Source organism: Lepus europaeus, chromosome 14, assembly GCF_033115175.1.
Source record: "Lepus europaeus isolate LE1 chromosome 14, mLepTim1.pri, whole genome shotgun sequence".
Lineage (NCBI taxonomy): Eukaryota > Metazoa > Chordata > Mammalia > Lagomorpha > Leporidae > Lepus > Lepus europaeus.
In genome coordinates, this window is record NC_084840.1 from 1,397,058 (window position 1) to 1,415,510 (window position 18,453).

The 18,453-nt window shown below is 66.7% G+C and overlaps 1 protein-coding gene across 1 annotated transcript in view; it reads right to left on the reverse strand.

The window, feature by feature from the left end:
- Window positions 1-18,453, reverse strand: part of NMNAT2 (nicotinamide nucleotide adenylyltransferase 2) — a 68,292-nt gene that overhangs the window by 13,303 nt on the left and 36,536 nt on the right. The window contains exons 2-8 of the mRNA XM_062211226.1: window positions 12,909-12,997; window positions 12,426-12,493; window positions 10,685-10,763; window positions 6,979-7,105; window positions 5,959-6,039; window positions 5,439-5,483; window positions 2,391-2,467 (exon numbers count right to left, since the gene is read on the reverse strand). Of these exons, the coding sequence (XP_062067210.1) occupies window positions 2,391-2,467; window positions 5,439-5,483; window positions 5,959-6,039; window positions 6,979-7,105; window positions 10,685-10,763; window positions 12,426-12,493; window positions 12,909-12,997 (566 nt within the window). The remainder of the gene's footprint in view (window positions 1-2,390; window positions 2,468-5,438; window positions 5,484-5,958; window positions 6,040-6,978; window positions 7,106-10,684; window positions 10,764-12,425; window positions 12,494-12,908; window positions 12,998-18,453) is intronic.

Sequence of the window (18,453 nt, forward strand, 5' to 3'; positions counted from 1 at the left end):
AGGCAGGGAACGAGACAGGAGGACCCCGCGAGGATGAGCCCTGTGCCCCCCTCGGTCGGCACACGCGGCCGGGCCACGCCTGGCAAACCAGCAGCAGCTGGTCTCTCAAGTGCTCTGTGTTCACCCACCAAGCCTGGTCACAGCAGAGACATGGGGGACGCCGTCCTGGCTTCAGGGTTGGGGTCGGGCAGCGGTCAGAGGCCAGGGTCAGCAGTGTGGCTGCAAGGGTCCGGGCTCTGCATGGAGGAGCCCCCACCTTGTCCTCGGTCACCCTCCAGCCGCTGCCCGGTTCCTGGGAGCCCCTCCCAGGCCTGCCCATGGAGGGCGCCGGGCATTCCTGAAAGGGCTGAGCCCAGCTCTGGCGCAGAGCCTGCCGCATTCCTTCTCACTTACACAGCACCTGGGCGTGGCCAGGAACACAAACACCGGGAAGGGAAGCCAGGCCCAGCACCCAGAGGAGGTGTGGAATTCCACCTGCAGGCAAGGGGCCTCCCTGACCCCACCCTCCTGTCCCCCCAGCCCGGGCGGCCCCCGCCCCGCCCTCGCCCCCCCCCCCCACCCCCCCCCCACCCCCCGCCCAGGAGCCCAGACTGTGAGCTGATTCGCCTGGAGCCTGCTGGCTGCTGTAACTGTATCCGCGGCTACTGCTCCAATCAGGCCCACGTCAGAGCCTGACCCCTGGTGGCCAGCAGCCGTCAGTGCAGGCTCAAAGAGGCCCTGTGCCTGTCACGCCGTGGACTCCCGGCCGGGCTTGCACTGTGCGGCAGCTCAGGACGCCGGCGCTGTCTGCAGACTCCAGCGCACGGAGGCCCAGAGTGCTCCGCGCGGGGCTCATGGACAGCGCTGAGCCTGAGACCACCGCCCAGGGCTGCGGGCTGGAGGCGGGCACGGCCGTGGCCGAGGGACAGCAAGCAGGACCAGCCGTGTGAAGAGGGACGCGTGGACTGGCGGGGGGAGACCTCAAGGTCCGATCTGGCAACGGAAGACGCCATCGAGCTTCCAAGGGCTCTCCCGTCCCACGTCACGCCCAGACCTTCACCTTCCACCTCTGCCCCTCGACCCCTTTCCCCTGTGAGGGGCCAGTGGTGTGTGCCACCTCCTCCGAAAGGTCAAGGGACACGAGGCACACACAGCAAAGGTGTCCTGTCCCCTCCCCCACAGCAGCACCCGACCCCGGGCTTCCCAGGGGCAGGCAGAGGAGGGGCAGCAGGGCTCCGTCCACAGCGCAGGACGCGGCCGACTCGTGTGTGCACATCACTCAGGGGACTGGGGACTGGTCCGGGGAAGGCAGGCCAGAGGCGGGAACCCAGAGAGCCCTCCCCTGCACCCAGCCCAGCGCCAGCCACGGCCTTACTACCCACGTCCCTGCGCCCAGCCCAGCCATGGGCCGAGGCCGTGCCACCCATGTCCCTGACCCAGCCCAACCACAGGCCACGGCCATGTTACCCACATCCCTGCACTCAGCCCAGTGCAGGCGGTGGCCTTACCACCCACGTCCCTGCACCCAGCCCAACCACAGGCCACGGCCATGTTACCCCTGTCCCTGCACTCAGCCCAGTGCAGGCGGTGGCCTTGCTACCCACGTCCCTGCACCCAGCCCAACCACGGGCCACGGCCATGTTACCCCTGTCCCTGCACTCAGCCCAGTGCAGGCGGTGGCCTTGCTACCCACGTCCCTGCGCCCAGCCCAACCACGGGCCGCGGCCATGTTACCCCTGTCCCTGCGCCCAGCCCAGCCACGGGCCGCAGCCATGTTACCCCTGTCCCTGCGCCCAGCCCAGCGCGGGCGGTGGCCTTGCTACCCACGTCCCTGCGCCCAGCCCAACCACGGGCCGCGGCTGTGCTACCCATGTCCCTGAGCCCAGCCCAACCACGGGCCGCAGCCATGTTACCCATGTCCCTGCGCCCAGCCCAGCCACGGGCCACGGCCATGTTACCCCTGTCCCTGTGCCCAGCCCAGCCACGGGCCACGGCCATGTTACCCACGTCCCTGTGCCCAGCCCAGCCATGGGCCGCGGCCTTGCTACCCACGTCCCTGCGCCCAGCCCAGCGCGGGCGGTGGCCTTGCTACCCACGTCCCTGCGCCCAGCCCAACCATGGGCCACGGCCATGTTACCCCTGTCCCTGCGCCCAGCCCAACCATGGGCCGCAGCCATGTTAACCACGTCCCTGCACTCAGCCCAACCACGGGCCGTGGCTGTGCTACCCATGTCCCTGAGCCCAGCCCAACCACGGGCCGCAGCCATGTTACCCATGTCCCTGCGCCCAGCCTAGCCATGGGCTGTGGCTGTGCTACCCACGTCCCTGCGCCCAGCCCAACCATGGGCCATGGCCATGTTACCCCTGTCCCCGGCACCCAGCCCAGCGCCGGCCGCAGCCGTGCTACTCACGTCAGCCTCGTTCCAGAGCCCGGGGATGCAGAAGGACTCCAGAAGGTCACTCCCGCACAGCAGCAGGATCCGCAGCTCTGCGGGCCAAAGTGTGTGGAGGAGTGAGGGGCTGGGCACGCACCCGCCCAGCCGCCCTCCCCAGGGGTGGGGGACACCTACACGGGGAGCCCCTGGCCCCGCTCTGTCTGGGATGCCGCCTTGCAGGGCTCACAGAGGTTGAGCCGGCTGCAGCCACGCCGTCTGGAGCCCGGCTGCCATCCCCAGTGCCCATGTGGTGGGCAGCAGCCACCCCCACCCCCACCAAGAGTGCCCTGGGGGTCAGCTTGTTGGGGTCCTCAGCAAGCGGCCTGGGAGGCGAGGCCGGACCCCTCCTCAGCTCATCCTGCACCTGCTGCCCCCTGCAGCCCTCGCTCCCCCTCCATGTCCACCCCAAGGCTACCAGCGAGGCGCAGAACGGGCAGAGCTGACCCGTGGGGAGCAGGGCGTGGATTTGAGCCTTTCTTCCCCGGGGCTATCGGGGGCAGGGCGTATACTGAGGACATGGCTGCGGGCGTCTTGTGTGGAACCATGAGACAGCCCCACCCTGGGCTCGCCACCAGCCTGGCGACGGTGGCCACCACAGCCCCGAGTCTCCGAGACAGCCGAGGAGCTACTCCACGGTGGGACCGAGGCCAGCTCAGGGACAGCAGGACTTCCGGGCTGTGAACTTGCCAGACCCCACAGGAGCTTCTGGAAGGTTCTGAGGCAGGTGGCCGGCAGCCGCCCCCGGGGAGAGCTAGGTTCTTAAGGACTCAGGGCTCCTGCCTGCCCCTGCCAGCTCAGGACACTCGGTGTGTGGGCAGGGACCCCAGGGCCCGGTACGGTGGCCACTCATGCACACTGTGTGGGTGACAACACAGGCCTCTGTGGGGGGCACCAGTGGGGCTGCCGGGAAACACCCAGGTGAGCACCAGTGCGGAGGAGAACTGGGCTGGTGCCCAGGAGCCCAGATGGGCCCGTGTGGGAGACTGCTGCCCGGCCCACGGGAGCTCCCAACAGGTCCCCGGGAGGGAGCGGGTTTGCCTGAAAGTCCCACTGAGCAGCCGTGGCTGCAGGATGCGCTGGCCATCAGCTTGCTCACATTCTGCCCTTGCCTGCCAGGGGACCAGGACGCCAGGATGGCCCACGGGCTCCGACACGGCGACACGGCCCCGGGGCAGCCGCGCCCTGCGCGAGTCCTGTTCTGCCACCAGCCAGTGTGAGCAGAGGAGTCAGAGCACGGCCCGAGCAGGGCGCGTGCGGCCACTGGGGGGCGCAGGGACCTCTGGTCCAGCTCCGGCCTGGGGGCCTGGGGCCGCCTGGGGAGCCAGCAGCTTCAGTTAGGAGCAGGAAATGAGGTCACAGACGCTGAGGGGCGGGAGGAAGCCGCTCCTGCTCCGGACCGTCTCACGAAAGGGCCACGGGAGTCCCACCGGTGCCGAGACCAGGGCGGGAGCTGGCAGCCTCCTTCCAGGTCACCCTGCCCAGCGTCAGCCTCTCCCTGCACACACCCGCCCAGGACCACAGCCGTGCAAAGCCAGGCTCTGCGGTCCACCTGGCGACCAGGGCACGGGCCACAGCCAGGGCCTGACAGGTCGGCTGGGCTGGTGCTCCTGCCCTGGTCCCGGCCTGGCCGGGGCACTCAGAGCTGGTGGACGGAGGCTGTGGCGACAGTGGACTCAGACAGCAGGACCCGAGCGTCACCACCTTCGTTTTTGATACGAGATGTCTCAAAAAGTCCATGGAAAAAACATGTTCTGAACTAACTGCACAGGGATCTCAAAAAATTTTGGTGCCAAAATAAATTTGTCTTTTTAAAATTAATATTCTTATTTGAAAGGCAGAGATAGAGAGAGACTGACTTTCCATTGGCTGTCACTCCACAAATGCTGGTGTCAGCCAGGGCTGTGCCGGGCAGAAGCCAGAAGCCAGGAGCTCCAAGAGGTCTCCCACTGGCTCAGGGCCCAGGCACCTGCACCATCACTGCTGCCCCCCAGGGCGCGCGTGAGCAGGGAGCTGGCAGGGAAGCGGAAACCGGGCACCCTGGGCATGGGATGCGGTGTCCCAACGTCCTCCCCTGAATTGATCTCTTAATTCCAATTCCCCTGCGACTGGCGGGACTGTGAGCCAACCTAACAATGTTCAGCGGCGACTCCAGCAACAAGGCTGGAAACCTCACGGATGGTTCCAGTAAGCCAGGGTGAACGTGCCGCAGACCCGGGCAGGAGGCCCACCAGGGACACTCAGGGTGTAAGGCTGAGCGTGGGGGCCGGCACTGTGGTGTAGTGGGTAAAGCCGCCATCTGCAGTGGCAGCATCCCATGTGCGCGCCGGTTCGAGACTCGGCTGCTGCACTTCCTGTCCAGCTCTCTGCTGTGACCTGGGATAGCAGTAGAAGATGGCCCAAGTTCTTGGGCACCTGCACCCACGTGGGAGACCCAGAGGAAGCTCCTGGCTCCTGGCTCTGGATCAGGGCAGCTCCAGCTGTTGCGGCCATCTGGGGAGTGAACCAGTGATGGGGGACCTCTCTCTCTCTCTCTCTCTCTCTCTCTCTTTCTCTCTGTGTAACTCTGACTTTCAAATAAATAAATGAATCTTAAAAAAAAAAAAAGACGACGTGGTGCCTTCCCCTGGAGGCCCAAACCCCAAACCCCACGGTCATAGGCCCACCTCACGGGGCACCCCCACTCCAGCCCCAGGCTGCCCATGGCGCCCCCATTTTCTCCTCTCACCCACTCTGAGCCTAGGAACGTTCTCAGTTTTTGGGTTTGTCTCTTGGATCTTCAGGTGCGTCCAGCCCCAGCTGTCCTCCACGCCAAGAGGAAAACTCCAGGGAAGGCCAGCAGGGGGCGCCCTGTCCCGTTCGTGGGCAGCACCAGGGTTGCACCCCACCCTGACCCCGCCGCCGGCACAGACCCCGGCTTCCTGGCCTCAGAGGAGCTAAAGGCCAGCCTCGAGGTCAGCGGACACCAAGGAAGAACTCGGTTCCCAAGGTTGCAGCCTGCGACTCGGGCCCCGCCAGCCCACTCACCGATCTCCTCGTACCGCATCACCGTGCCCAGGTTGGCGTTCTCATCTGTGGAGACAAGAGGGGCGCAGGCACCTCAGGGACCTGAGCTGGGGCAGGCCTCTGCCCCCACCAGGGGCAGGGAGGGCTGTGGCCCTGCGGCTGGGGGTGGCCTCCCTCTGGCCCCCCACTGCACTGAGTGGCGCCACAGACAGGTGACCAGCAGCTCTGAGAACGGTCCCTCGGTATCCAGAGGCCCCGTCTGCACAGCACCAGAAACCAGGGGGCTTCTCAGGACTCCCGCCTCGCAGTCCCGCAGCCACAGCTCAAGCCAGTGCTGGGGGGTGGGGTGGGGGGTGGTCTGCTTCCTGGCTTGCGCCGGCCCCTCCCCTCTGCCTCACTCTCCTAAGGGCACTCACTGTTCATGGCTCACAGGTGAGCTCCTCACCTCCTGCCCCCGCCCCTGGGTGAATTCTGGGGACACTCGGAGACCTCCAGGCAGGAAGGTGGGGGAAGGAGGCGGCGGGGAGGGCCCAGCCCTTACCCACGAAGGTGAAGCGCTCCACGGGCGGGCGCACGCAGCAGATCCGGCTGAGGCTCTCGCCCACCTTGCCCAGGATCTTGGCTGTGGGAGAGAACAGAGACCGGGATGGAGGCTGGGGACCCTAGGGGACCCTCGGGGTGCGGCAGGGGCCGGGGGTGGGTACCGGGGAGGGAGGAGGAAAGAGGACAGGGAGAGAACAGAAACCCGAGGGTGCCAGGTGCAGGCGCCCAGGGCACCTAGAGTCTGCACTCCGGGCCAAGCACCCACGACCGACCCCGTGACAGCCACTGCCCACCCACGGGGTACTCTGCTCTCCCAGTGCCTCACGGGTACTGCGAGGGAGTCTGCGTGCCGTGGGCTGGTCGGGGCCTGGTTAGAGGGCCCCTGTGCTGTGGCCGTCCCCACCTCCTCAGTGGGAGCGTTTCTGCCCCGCGTGCGTCCTGGGCCACCTCCCCTGCGCTGCTGGGCCACCAACGCTCCAGTCCCCATCAACTGTCTACGCTCTGAGCTGCCGGCTGCTGGGGGCTGCACCCTGTTTACGTAACACGCCAGTGACCCGGTGACAACACTGCACCTGTCTCGGCCTCGTGGCCGGCCAGGGCTGAGCAGGACTGACCGGGAACAGCAGCCCCCCACCCCAGGTTTCTGTCAAGTGGGACGAGGTACCCACCCCTCAGAATGTCGCACAACACTGAGCGGTCAGGCCACAGCCCCAGTCTCGCTCAGTGTGAGTGGCAGGTCTGGTCCTGGGAGGGGCTAAGAGTGTGGGGGTCCTGGACCAGACCCTTGGGTGCCACCCTCAAGGGGCAGAGAGACGCTGGCTTCTGTCCGTGTCACTCCAGGTAAGGCGATGATGTCCGCACCCCGAGCCCCGGGATTCGGCTTCCTCTGCGGCCGTGCGCAGGGGCTCCCACACCTGCTCCCAGTAGCACCTCATCTGGGATGCAAACCTGCGGCCCCCCCCAAGCCCTGCTCGGGTGGCTTGGCGGGGCCCCCAGGGGCTCCTGAGGCAGGGCCTACCTGCCGTGGGCTTGGCGGGCACGTTGCTGTTCTGGTAGGCGGGCTGGGGCGTCTCCTGCTGCGGCTGCCCGATCACAGGCGTCATGGAGGGCGTGCTGACGTTGGACAGGATGCAGCCGGTCACCCGCTGCGCAAGGGAAGAGCCGGGTCAGCGTCACCGGCCGAGACCCTAGAAGTGGTCATCGGCTCGTCCCTCACGGTGAGGCTGCCTGGAGCCAGGCAGGGGGAGGGGAGCCCTGCGGTGGGTTCCAGACCCAGCTGTACTGTGCGCTCACTGGGCAGCCCTGGGGGCCCAGGGCCGCAGTGGGGGCTCGGCCCGGCCCTGTTCTAACTGTGTGACCTTGCACGGCCGCCTCACCCCCCCGGAGCCCCGGCTGGGGAGCCCAGCAGCACTGACCCTGACTGCAGCCCGGTCAGCCGAGCAGGTGCACACAGCGTGCTCAGAGACCTGGCTGGGCGGGAGCCGTGAAGGGCAGCGAGGCCGCGGCCTGCGTGCTGGGGACGTGCCAGGGCCTCACCAACCCCGGCACTGCGGCTGCCGTCGGGCCCAGGAGTGCAAGCAGAGCCAGCGGAGCTGTGTGGTGAGGGGCGGGGGTGGACTTGCCCCTGGATGGGCTGCACGTCTCAGAGCTCAAGGCAGACAAACATGACCTCCTGTCACTGTGCTGCTCTGGGTGGACCACCGGGAGGGCGCAGAGCTGAGAACTGGTGCACAGGGGAGGGAGGAGCAGGGAGGAACAGACCAGGGCTCAGCCTGCCCAGTGACAGAGACCAGGGCTCAGCCTGCCCAGTGACAGAGACCAGGGCTCAGCCTGACCGGGGAGGAACAGACCAGGGCTCAGCCTGCCCAGGGAGGAACAGACCAGGGCTCAGCATGCCCAGTGACAGAGACCAGGGCTCAGCCTGCCCGGGGAGGAACAGACCAGGGCTCAGCCTGCACAGGGAGGAACAGAGACCAGGGCTCAGCCTGCACAGGGAGGAACAGAGACCAGGGCTCAGCCTGCCCGGGGAGGAACAGAGACCAGGGCTCAGCCTGCACAGGGAGGAACAGAGACCAGGGCTCAGCCTGCCCGGGGAGGAACAGACCAGGGCTCAGCCTGCACAGGGAGGAACAGACCAGGGCTCAGCCTGTCCAGGGAGGAACAGACCAGGGCTCAGCCTGCCCGGGGAGGAACAGAGACCAGGGCTCAGCCTGCACAGGGAGGAACAGAGACCAGGGCTCAGCCTGCCCGGGGAGGAACAGAGACCAGGGCTCAGCCTGCACGGGGAGGAACAGAGACCAGGGCTCAGCCTGCCCGGGGAGGAACAGAGACCAGGGCTCAGCCTGTCCAGGGAGGAACAGACCAGGGCTCAGCCTGCCCGGGGAGGAACAGAGACCAGGGCTCAGCCTGCACAGGGAGGAACAGAGACCAGGGCTCAGCCTGCCCGGGGAGGAACAGAGACCAGGGCTCAGCCTGCCCAGGGAGGAACAGACCAGGGCTCAGCCTGCACAGGGAGGAACAGAGACCAGGGCTCAGCCTGCACAGGGAGGAACAGAGACCAGGGCTCAGCCTGCCCGGGGAGGAACAGAGACCAGGGCTCAGCCTGCCCGGGGAGGAACAGACCAGGGCTCAGCCTGCACAGGGAGGAACAGAGACCAGGGCTCAGCCTGCACAGGGAGGAACAGAGACCAGGGCTCAGCCTGCCCGGGGAGGAACAGAGACCAGGGCTCAGCCTGCACAGGGAGGAACAGAGACCAGGGCTCAGCCTGCCCGGGGAGGAACAGACCAGGGCTCAGCCTGCACAGGGAGGAACAGACCAGGGCTCAGCCTGTCCAGGGAGGAACAGACCAGGGCTCAGCCTGCCCGGGGAGGAACAGAGACCAGGGCTCAGCCTGCACAGGGAGGAACAGAGACCAGGGCTCAGCCTGCCCGGGGAGGAACAGAGACCAGGGCTCAGCCTGCACGGGGAGGAACAGAGACCAGGGCTCAGCCTGCCCGGGGAGGAACAGAGACCAGGGCTCAGCCTGTCCAGGGAGGAACAGACCAGGGCTCAGCCTGCCCGGGGAGGAACAGAGACCAGGGCTCAGCCTGCACAGGGAGGAACAGAGACCAGGGCTCAGCCTGCCCGGGGAGGAACAGAGACCAGGGCTCAGCCTGCACGGGGAGGAACAGAGACCAGGGCTCAGCCTGCCCGGGGAGGAACAGAGACCAGGGCTCAGCCTGCACAGGGAGGAACAGAGACCAGGGCTCAGCCTGCCCGGGGAGGAACAGACCAGGGCTCAGCCTGTCCGGGGAGGAACAGACCAGGGCTCAGCCTGCCCAGGGAGGAACAGACCAGGGCTCAGCCTGTCCAGGGAGGAACAGACCAGGGCTCAGCCTGCCCGGGGAGGAACAGACCAGGGCTCAGCCTGCCCGGGGAGGAACAGACCAGGGCTCAGCCTGTCCGGGGAGGAACAGACCAGAGCTCAGCCTGCCCGGGGAGGAACAGAGACCAGGGTTCAGCCTGCACAGGGAGGAACAGAGACCAGGGCTCAGCCTGCCCGGGGAGGAACAGACCAGGGCTCAGCCTGCCCAGGGAGGAACAGACCAGGGCTCAGCATGCCCGGGGAGGAACAGAGACCAGGGTTCAGCCTGCACAGGGAGGAACAGAGACCAGGGCTCAGCCTGCCCGGGGAGGAACAGAGACCAGGGCTCAGCCTGCCCGGGGAGGAACAGAGACCAGGGCTCAGCCTGCTCAGGGAGGAACAGACCAGGGCTCAGCCTGCCCGGGGAGGAACAGACCAGGGCTCAGCCTGCCCGGGGAGGAACAGACCAGGGCTCAGCCTGTCCAGGGAGGAACAGACCAGGGCTCAGCATGCCCAGGGAGGAACAGACCAGGGCTCAGCCTGTCCAGGGAGGAACAGAGACCAGGGCTCAGCCTGCCCAGGGAGGAACAGAGACCAGGGCTCAGCCTGCCCGGGGAGGAACAGAGACCAGGGTTCAGCCTGCACAGGGAGGAACAGAGACCAGGGCTCAGCCTGCCCGGGGAGGAACAGAGACCAGGGCTCAGCCTGCTCAGGGAGGAACAGAGACCAGGGCTCAGCCTGCCCGGGGAGGAACAGAGACCAGGGCTCAGCCTGCTCAGGGAGGAACAGAGACCAGGGCTCAGCCTGCCCGGGGAGGAACAGACCAGGGCTCAGCCTGCCCAGCCTCCTGGGGGCCGGGAGGAGCAGCTGCCTGGAGGGCTCTGTGGCGCGGGCCAGTCCGGCTTTCCGTGGTCCAGGGAACCTGAGCAGGTCACCAGCAGGTGGCCCTGACTCCCCTGCTCCGCCCCACCCCATGTTCCGGGTCCCACAGTTCCCCTCCGTTTGACATAAAGCTGTCTGTGAGTTCAGGGTTGCTGCCCACGGAGAACGGCGAGAGGCCCTCGCGTGACAGTGAGAACAGCGGCACGGAAGTCCCTGGACCAACAGCGCCCCGCGGCTGGCTACCAGGGCTGAACCGGGTCTGCTGCCCACCGCCACGGTTGTCCGTGGGAGCCGACGGGTGGGTACGGAGCTCTCTGCTCTGGCCAGTGCCATGCTGCTGGCTGGCACGGAGCCCGGCGTGTGGCCACCCTGGGTCCCCGCAGCCCGGCCCCGGGCCGCAGCCCGCGAGGGAGGCTGGGAGCACTGCTGTCCCCAGGCGCTCAGGGGGCTTCTCCCACCGCTGGCCAGGCCAGCAGCCCCGGCCCCATCCCCGCTCACCTTCATGAGGTCTCGATGGTGCTGCAGCACGCTGCAGGTGGTCTGCCAGGTGTCCTGGTAGCACTCCCAGGGGTCCACCCTAGCGGCAGGGAGAGGCCTGGCTCAGTCCCACCATCCCCCACCGTCCCCCACCGTCCCTGTCCACAGACCCCAGGCTGGGGCCCTGCGGCTCCCACCAGTCCGCGAGAGCGACAGCCATTGAGCCATGCCTGGCCCGAAACACCCCCCCATGGCTCGGGTTTCTCTGTAAGGTGACCGGAGTCGGCAGCCGTCCGTCAGGCCGATCCACGCGTGGGCTCTGGGGAAGCCACGTGGCCCCTCGCTGCCTCACCTCCCCAACCCGAGCGATGGAAGCTCGGCAGCAGTGCCCACCCCCCCCACCCCCGTTTGGCAGGTGTTACGTGTGCGGCACTGTCTTACCTGCAAAGTGGGCTTTTCCACGACCCTACGGGACCGTGATAAAGGCTGAAGCAGCCGGGCCCCTCACCCGGCGGCTGCGGGCCCAGAGGAGCAGCCCCGTCCGCCTCCCTGAGCCCTGGGGCTTCGCCGGCGTGGTGCTCAGACTGGAAGGCGCAGCCCCACGCGCAGGAGGCCGGGACACGGCACAGTCCAGCCCCAGACGGATGCTCAGCTTCAAGGCCAGCCGAGCAGGCTGCTGACCGGGGGTCATCTTAGCCCTCGAGCCGTCCCCGTCCACCCCACCAGCACGCATACACCTGAGGCTCCGGCTAATGAGCCCGAGCCCAGCTCCTCCCTGACCCTGATGGACGGCTCCCCGAGCCAGGGGCCTGCTGGCCAGAGCTGCCACTCACACGTCCCAGAGCGCCAGGGCCCCCCCGGGCAGGCAGGGAGTGCAGAGGGCTTATGCCTGGGTCTGCAAAGCTCGTCGGAGCAGGGACGGCCTCCTGCCCAGTGTCTGCCTGCCCTGGGAGTGAGCAGTCCCACTCAGGGGCCCTGCTGCCCACCGGGGGCAAAGCCGCCTCCTCCTCTCCCACCGCCTCCGCTCTGTCCCCATGTTCTGGGGGATGAGGGGCTGGGACAGGCACCTGCCCCATACCCGGAGCAGCACACAGGTGTGCAGGGATCTCTGTCCCGCCCCTTGCGGCTCCCAGTCCCGCCCACCGCCTCTGTCCCCTCCTGCGGTTGGCTGCCCATCACTCTTTTGCAGACACCCCTAGGGGCTGCTTGCTTTGCCAGGCAGTGGATAAGGCGGCACACGTGGTGTGCCCGTTTTTGCAACCATCGTCTCGTCACGCAGGTTTGCAGGCCGGAGCCCTGGGGAGAAGGGTTCCCATGGTGACCAGGAGCCTGCTTCAGTCCTGGGGCAAGCCGGGGAGGGGCAGGCGCAGGCCCAGGGCACAGCTGGGACCTGCTGCGGCTGCCACAAAGGGCAGTGAGCCCAGCACCCACTCTTCTATCCCGTCAGTGGGGATCCTGAGAGTCTGAGCTCAGATCCAGGTGTCCAGGGAGCCTTCCAGAAAGCGCTGGGGTCAGCAGGAGGCGGTGGGGACAGAGTGGGAGGTGTTTCTTTCCCGCAGTGACCTTGGGGAAGCCAAGGAGACAAAACCCTGCGCTTCCTTCTTTAGTTTCACTGCCCCATGGCTTGGCTCAAAACCAAAGTCACCTGGGCCGCCGCTGGAGGTCGCCCAGCACTGCCATGGGGGCTGAAGCCTCTCGCTGCCCCCTCCCCCGCCATGACACCCGGATCAGAGCTGGATTCGCCCCCGGGGCCCGGCCCTACCTGATCCAGTCGGAGTTCTGGACAGCCAGCTGACACATGACGAGGCGGTGCCGGCTCGACACGAGGCCCTGGGAGGCAACAGAGTAAGCCTGGAGGCGCCCACACACCCCCACAACCCTTATTGCCCATGGGCAGCCGGACAGGTGTGGCAGGGCGGGGTGGGGGACAGAGAAGGACGCAGGGCACGGGGGAGAAACATCCCAGCCCAGCCGGTGCATCGCCCGGCAGCAGCCGTCGGGGGCTCCGCCGGGCCCTCGCCCAGCAAGCGCGCCTGTCTCTGGGCTGGGGCAGGCTGTCTGGAGTCCTGGGAGGGACGGAAGGACAGACAGCGCCTGGCTTTTCTGGGATGGGAGAGGGGTAGGGGATGAGGTTTAAGTTGGCTGTTTTCTCCAGCACTCCAGGGGAGGCTGCCCCAGGTGGCCCAGCATCCACGCGGCACTGTCCCCCGTGTCTGACCGCCACGGCGCGAGGGCAGGGACCCACCTGTTTTCCATAGGAGTCGTGCACGGGGGAGACGATGCCGCCGATGACAATGAACCTCCCGGTCTTGTGCAGGTAGTCCCTGGCTCGCTCTGGTGGAAGGAAAGAGGCGTAGGTGAGCTGAACTCAGCCCTGCACTCCCGGACCTTAGCCGGGTGCCCACCTTGCCGGCTGTTTGGACTGAAAACGCATGTGCTCAAGGCAGACGCGGGTGAGTGGAGGGCGTGGGCCAGACTTCAGCCCCCAGGCAGAGCTGGGGCCTGGGGGGTTACACGAGGTCTGGGTCAGGAGTCCCTGGACCCTCAGCTTGGAACTCTCTCCCACGGGAACTTGTGGAAGCCCAGCGAGGAAGAGGAGCCTAGAGAAAGCCTCCTGGGGCGGTGTTTGGCACAACCGGCTGAGCTGCTTGCATCGCTGGCATCCCACGTGAGCACAGGTTCAGTCCCGGCTGCTCCACTTCCGGCCCAGCTCTCTGCTAACGCGGCCGGGAAAGCAGCAGCAGGTGGCCACGTGGGAGACCTGGATGGGGTTCCAGGCTCCTGGCTCCTGGCTTCAGCCTGGCCCAGCCCCGACGGTTGCAGCCACTTGGGGAGTGAACCAGTGGACACATCTCTCTCTCTACAATGTGCCTTTCAAGTAAGTGAATAATTACGATTAATTCGTAAGCAGTAAATACACGTAAATAAAATGAAAATTCTATCTTTGCTTCTCTGTTTCCTTTCCACGTGAAATCTCCGACAGTTCGCTTTAAACGGTGGGCGTTTCCAGCACCGCTGTCGATGCGTGGGGTCACCACGCAGGCTGCACACAGACTGCACACCCCTGCTCAGCCCACCATGCAGTGGCCCACAGGAACAGCGATGCATGCGTGTGGCACACCTGTCACTCTCGGTGAACCCACACCTGCACACGCCTGTTACGTGGAGCCCACAGCACACGTGGGGTCACCCCTGCTGGTCTGGACACACGCACGATGACCTGTGTCCTCTGCACAGCCCCGAGCCGCCTGAGAGGTTACAGAGGGGCCACTGCTCACCCCTGTGCTCTGGGCCAGTCACTGACCCTGCCGGGGGGCAGGCGGCAGCGGTCAGTGCCCAGACTCCCCAAGGCAGGAGTGGCCGTGCGCCCGGAAGCTCAACACTGGGCGTGAGCTGGCCTAGCCCGGCTCGTAGGTGACCCCTGCTCGGCGTTCCGTTCTCCAGCGGCGAAGGGGGCTGGAGCGTCTCCTGTGGAAGCAGAGGCGGCTCTGGGCCCCGGGGCAGGTGGGCGCTGCTCGGATGGACCCGGGCGTCACAGGTCAGCAGCCACAGCGGTTCTGGCTTCAGCCTTGTGTCCCTGCCTTTACACACGGGGCCCCTGTGCACAGAGGACGCACGCTGGCGCAGGTCTGCAGGAGGAGAAACCGCGCTGCGCGTGGCTTCCTCCCTGCAAGAGGTGGAGCCGTGTCTGTGCTGAGTGCCGTCCGTGCCGGGGTGAGCCATGGTTTCCCACTCCCATGAGGCCGCACGGACGCTTCCAGCAGCCACAAATACAGGGACAGGACATTCTGGGGTGCAGGGTTCTGTGTTCGTGAAGGTTTTCGGACAACTTGGCCAGCAGTGCCTACAGGCTTGGGACGGTGAGGGGCGGGAGCACTCCGGGATCCTCAAACTCCCCGTGGCTCTGGGGTCCGTCGGGTCCGGGCTTCGGCCGCCCCGCTAGGTATGTCACTGTCACGTTCGCTCTTTACAAGAACAGACGTCACTCATCAAGTCCTGTTTGGAGGCCGAGTTCTCGGCCCTGCGCTCCCTGTCCTCACTGTCCGCTCACCAGGCACCGGCTCTGGACTGGGCGCCGGGAAGAGGCCTGGGCAGGGCCCCGGCCGTCCCCTTCTCTGCACCTGAGGCTCAGCCGGCAGACGGGGCCGGGACGGGAAGCGGCAGGGAGCCGGGGCGACACACGCGTGAGAAGCAGCCTGCCTGTCGCTCAAACACCCCGCACAGCTTTGTTTTTAAAAAACTTATTTTTATTTATTTGAAAGAAAGACTGAGAGGAAGAGGGAGAGACAGGGGAAGATCTCCCGTGCACTGGTTCACTCTCCGAGTGGCCACATCAACCGGAGCTGGGCCAGGCCAAGGCCAGGAGCCCAGAGCTCCATCCTGGCCTCCACGTGGGTGCAGGGGCCCAAGCACCCAGACGCCCTCCCCCGCTGCTTTCCCAGGCCATCACAGGGAGCTGGGTCAGAACTGGGGCAGCTGGGACTGCTTTTTGATCTACAGCACAGGTTCAAGAAGCCTATCTGTGGTCCAAGTGCCGTCCAGGCTGCACCCGTGTCCAGGCCCGGGAGCCCCTGGCCACAGAGCTGCCGACGTGGGGACACAGCCACCACCCACACACAGGGCAGGGGACTCTGGGGACACAGCTCCACACACGGAGTGAGGGAACACTGGGGACACAGCCCACACACGGGCTGAGGGGACACTGTCACAGCCCACACACGGGGCAGGGACACTGGGGACACAGCCCCACACCCGGGGCAGGGGACACTGTCGCAGCCCACACAGGGCAGGGGACACTGTCACAGCCCACACACGGGGCAGGGGACACTGTCACAGCCCACACACGGGCAGGAGACACTGTTGCAGCCCACACACGGGGCAGGGGACACTGTCACAGCCCACACACGGGCAGGAGACACTGTTGCAGCCCACACACGGGGCAGGGACACTGTCACAGCCCACACACGGGGCAGGGGACACTGTCACAGCCCACACACGGGGCAGGGACACTGGGGACACAGCCCCACACCCGGGGCAGGGACACTGGGGACACTGTCACAGCCCACACACGGGGCAGGGGACACTGGGGACACAGCCCACACATGGGGCAGGGGACACTGTCGCAGCCCACACGGGGCCAGCTCTCCCAGCAGAGGGGAGGCCGAGAAGACAGCAGGGACCTTGGAGTCTCAGCAGACGCCCGGCTCCCGGGCTCCCGGGCTCCCGGGCTCCCGGCCTCAGAGCCACGTGCCAGGGACGCTGTCTGCAGATCACCCAGGGGAAGGCGCTGGGTTCCAGCAGCACAAACGGCCACGGGGGCCGGGGGTCCCTGGCATCTCTGCGTGACCTTCTGCAAGTCTCTCCAGGCAGGCGCTCTCCCAGAGGTCTGGGTGCAGGGTTGGAGCAGCAGACGGCCCCCCCGGAGGCACCTTCTTGTGAAACGTCGCAAGTGCCAAGGCAGCCCGTGGCAAGCGGCTTCAGTCCAACCCTTCAGACTCCCGGGCCCGGCTCGCCCCAATCTCGCCACCCTCAGACCTGCCAAGACGTGCAGAGGGTGCCCACGCACGCCCGCCCCTCCCAGCCCCACAGTGAGGACCCCTGGGCAACCCGGAGGGGGCAGGCAGACAGGGCCCCGGACTGCGGCCCTGGCCGAGCCCCACATCTCGGCACGCTCCCCATTGAGGCCCACACTGCAGCCCCAGAGGGCGGGTCAGCCCTGCCGCCCACAGGTACCCTCCCCCGGCTCACCACCAGGGTGTCTGGAGAGAGACCAGCCCGTGGGATCTGATCCGGGCCAGGCTTCCCAAGCATGGTCTAGCTTTGTCCATCGGTTCCGCCCCAGCGGAGGGGCTGAGTCACGCCCACACCCTACACGCTGGCCTGCCCACCACAGAGCGGAGCCGGCACTGGCATCGGCTTGGCACGTCTCGTGCTTGGTCCCCAGGGGTCCCACTGTGCCCACGCTCACTGCGGCCTTGGGACAGACACGCCTGGTCCCCAGGGTCCCCACTGTGCCCACGCTCACTGCGGGCCTTGGGACAGACACGCCTGGTCCCCGGGGTCCCACTGTGCCCACGCTCACTGCGGGCCTTGGGACAGACACGCCTGGTCCCCGGGATCCCACTGTGCCCAAGCTCACTGCGGGCCTTGGGAAGGACACGCCTGGTCCCCGGGATCCCACTGTGCCCACGCTCACTGCGGGCCTTGGGAAGGACACGCCTAGTCCCCGGGGTCCCACTGTGCCCACGCTCACTGCGGGCCTTGGGACGGACACGCTGGTCCCCGGGGTCCCGCTGTGCCCTCGCTCACTGCGGGCCTTGGGACAGACAATGCCTGGTCCCAGGGTCCCACTGTGCCCACGCTCACTGCGGGCCTTGGGAAGGACATGCCTGGGGCGATTCACCCGTGAACAAACACTCGGGGTGCAGACGTGTCTCGCTTGCCTCCCGCCACGCGTGTGACCTGCGCAGCCACCCAGGGCTCAGCACGGGAACAACCCCTTCTGAGTTGTGCCCCCAGCTGGAGCGAGATTCCTGCTGGGAGCTGAGAATGCAAACTCCAATTACCTAACAGAGCTGGCGAGCGCTTCCGGTGACGGTGGCTCTGTGCCAGCGGCCGGCAGGGACGCTGCCCCGCCCCCACGCTGCTGAGGCTTGCGACATTTGTGACGGGGCCCCACACAGGGCGCGTGGGCAGCAGGTGCCAGAGGAGCCTCAGAGACGTCCCGGGAGGGGAGAACACAGCGGAGACTGGCGCTGGGGACGGGCGGCAGAGGGCGGCGTCCTGACCCCGTCTTTGTTTCCTGCGTCTCTCCCAGGGAGACAGCCCCTCCCGGCCGTGGACAACTGGCCCAGGCCACTCTTCCAAACACAGGCCCACCAAAGCAAGCTGGCAGCCGAAGCCCTAGCCCAGGGTCTCACAAAGAGCGATGGACCTGGGGCAGGGAGGACCCGGGAGAAGGCCCTGTGGGTGGTGGAAGAAGCCGGGGCTCCTGGGCAGGGAATGAGCTGAGCTTCTCTGGGCAGCAAGGAGAAGCAGCAGGACCAGCGGGCTGGGCCTCGGCGCTCACCCGTTCCCAGGCCTCTGCCGCCTGCCACTGCCGAGCCGGATACGCGACACACATGCTGGAGTGTTTGCCCACTGGGATGTAATTTTGAAGTGAGGAGAGGGGCTGGCCCTGCGGTGCCAGAATCCCATGTGGGCGCTGGTTTGAGTCCTGGCTGCTCCATTTCCAACCCAGCTCCCTGCTAAGGAGCCTGGCAAAGCATCGGAAGATTCCCAAGTGCTTGGGCCCCTGCACCTGTGTGGGAGCCCGGGAAGAAGCTCCTGGCTCCTGGCTTTGGTGCCAACAGCCACTTGGGGGGTAAACCAGGATAGAAGATCTGTGTCTCTGTCTCTCTGTAACTGTTTCAAGCACATTAATTAATTTTAGAAATGTGAGGGGGGGTGCAGGAAGTGGGGGAGGCACAGGGAGTGGGGGAGGCGCAGGAAGTGGGGGAGGCACAGGAAGTGGACCATTGGCAGTGGCCTTCGTGGCAGTGAGACCCCCATCCACGGGTGAACGTGACAGTTCACAGAGCAGCAGCCCAGGAGCAGCCGTCAGGCAGAGGGGACACGGGAGCAGGAAGAGCGCTCAGAGGAGACCCTCGGGGAGACAGAGAGACCCGTGTGCACGCGGTGAGAAAGGACGAGAGACCCCACGTCCACGCAGTGAGAACACGGCCAGGACAGGGAGCCCGTGCCCGGTTCACCCGCCTGGCGGTGCCTACAGTGCCTGCCTGTACGAGGCC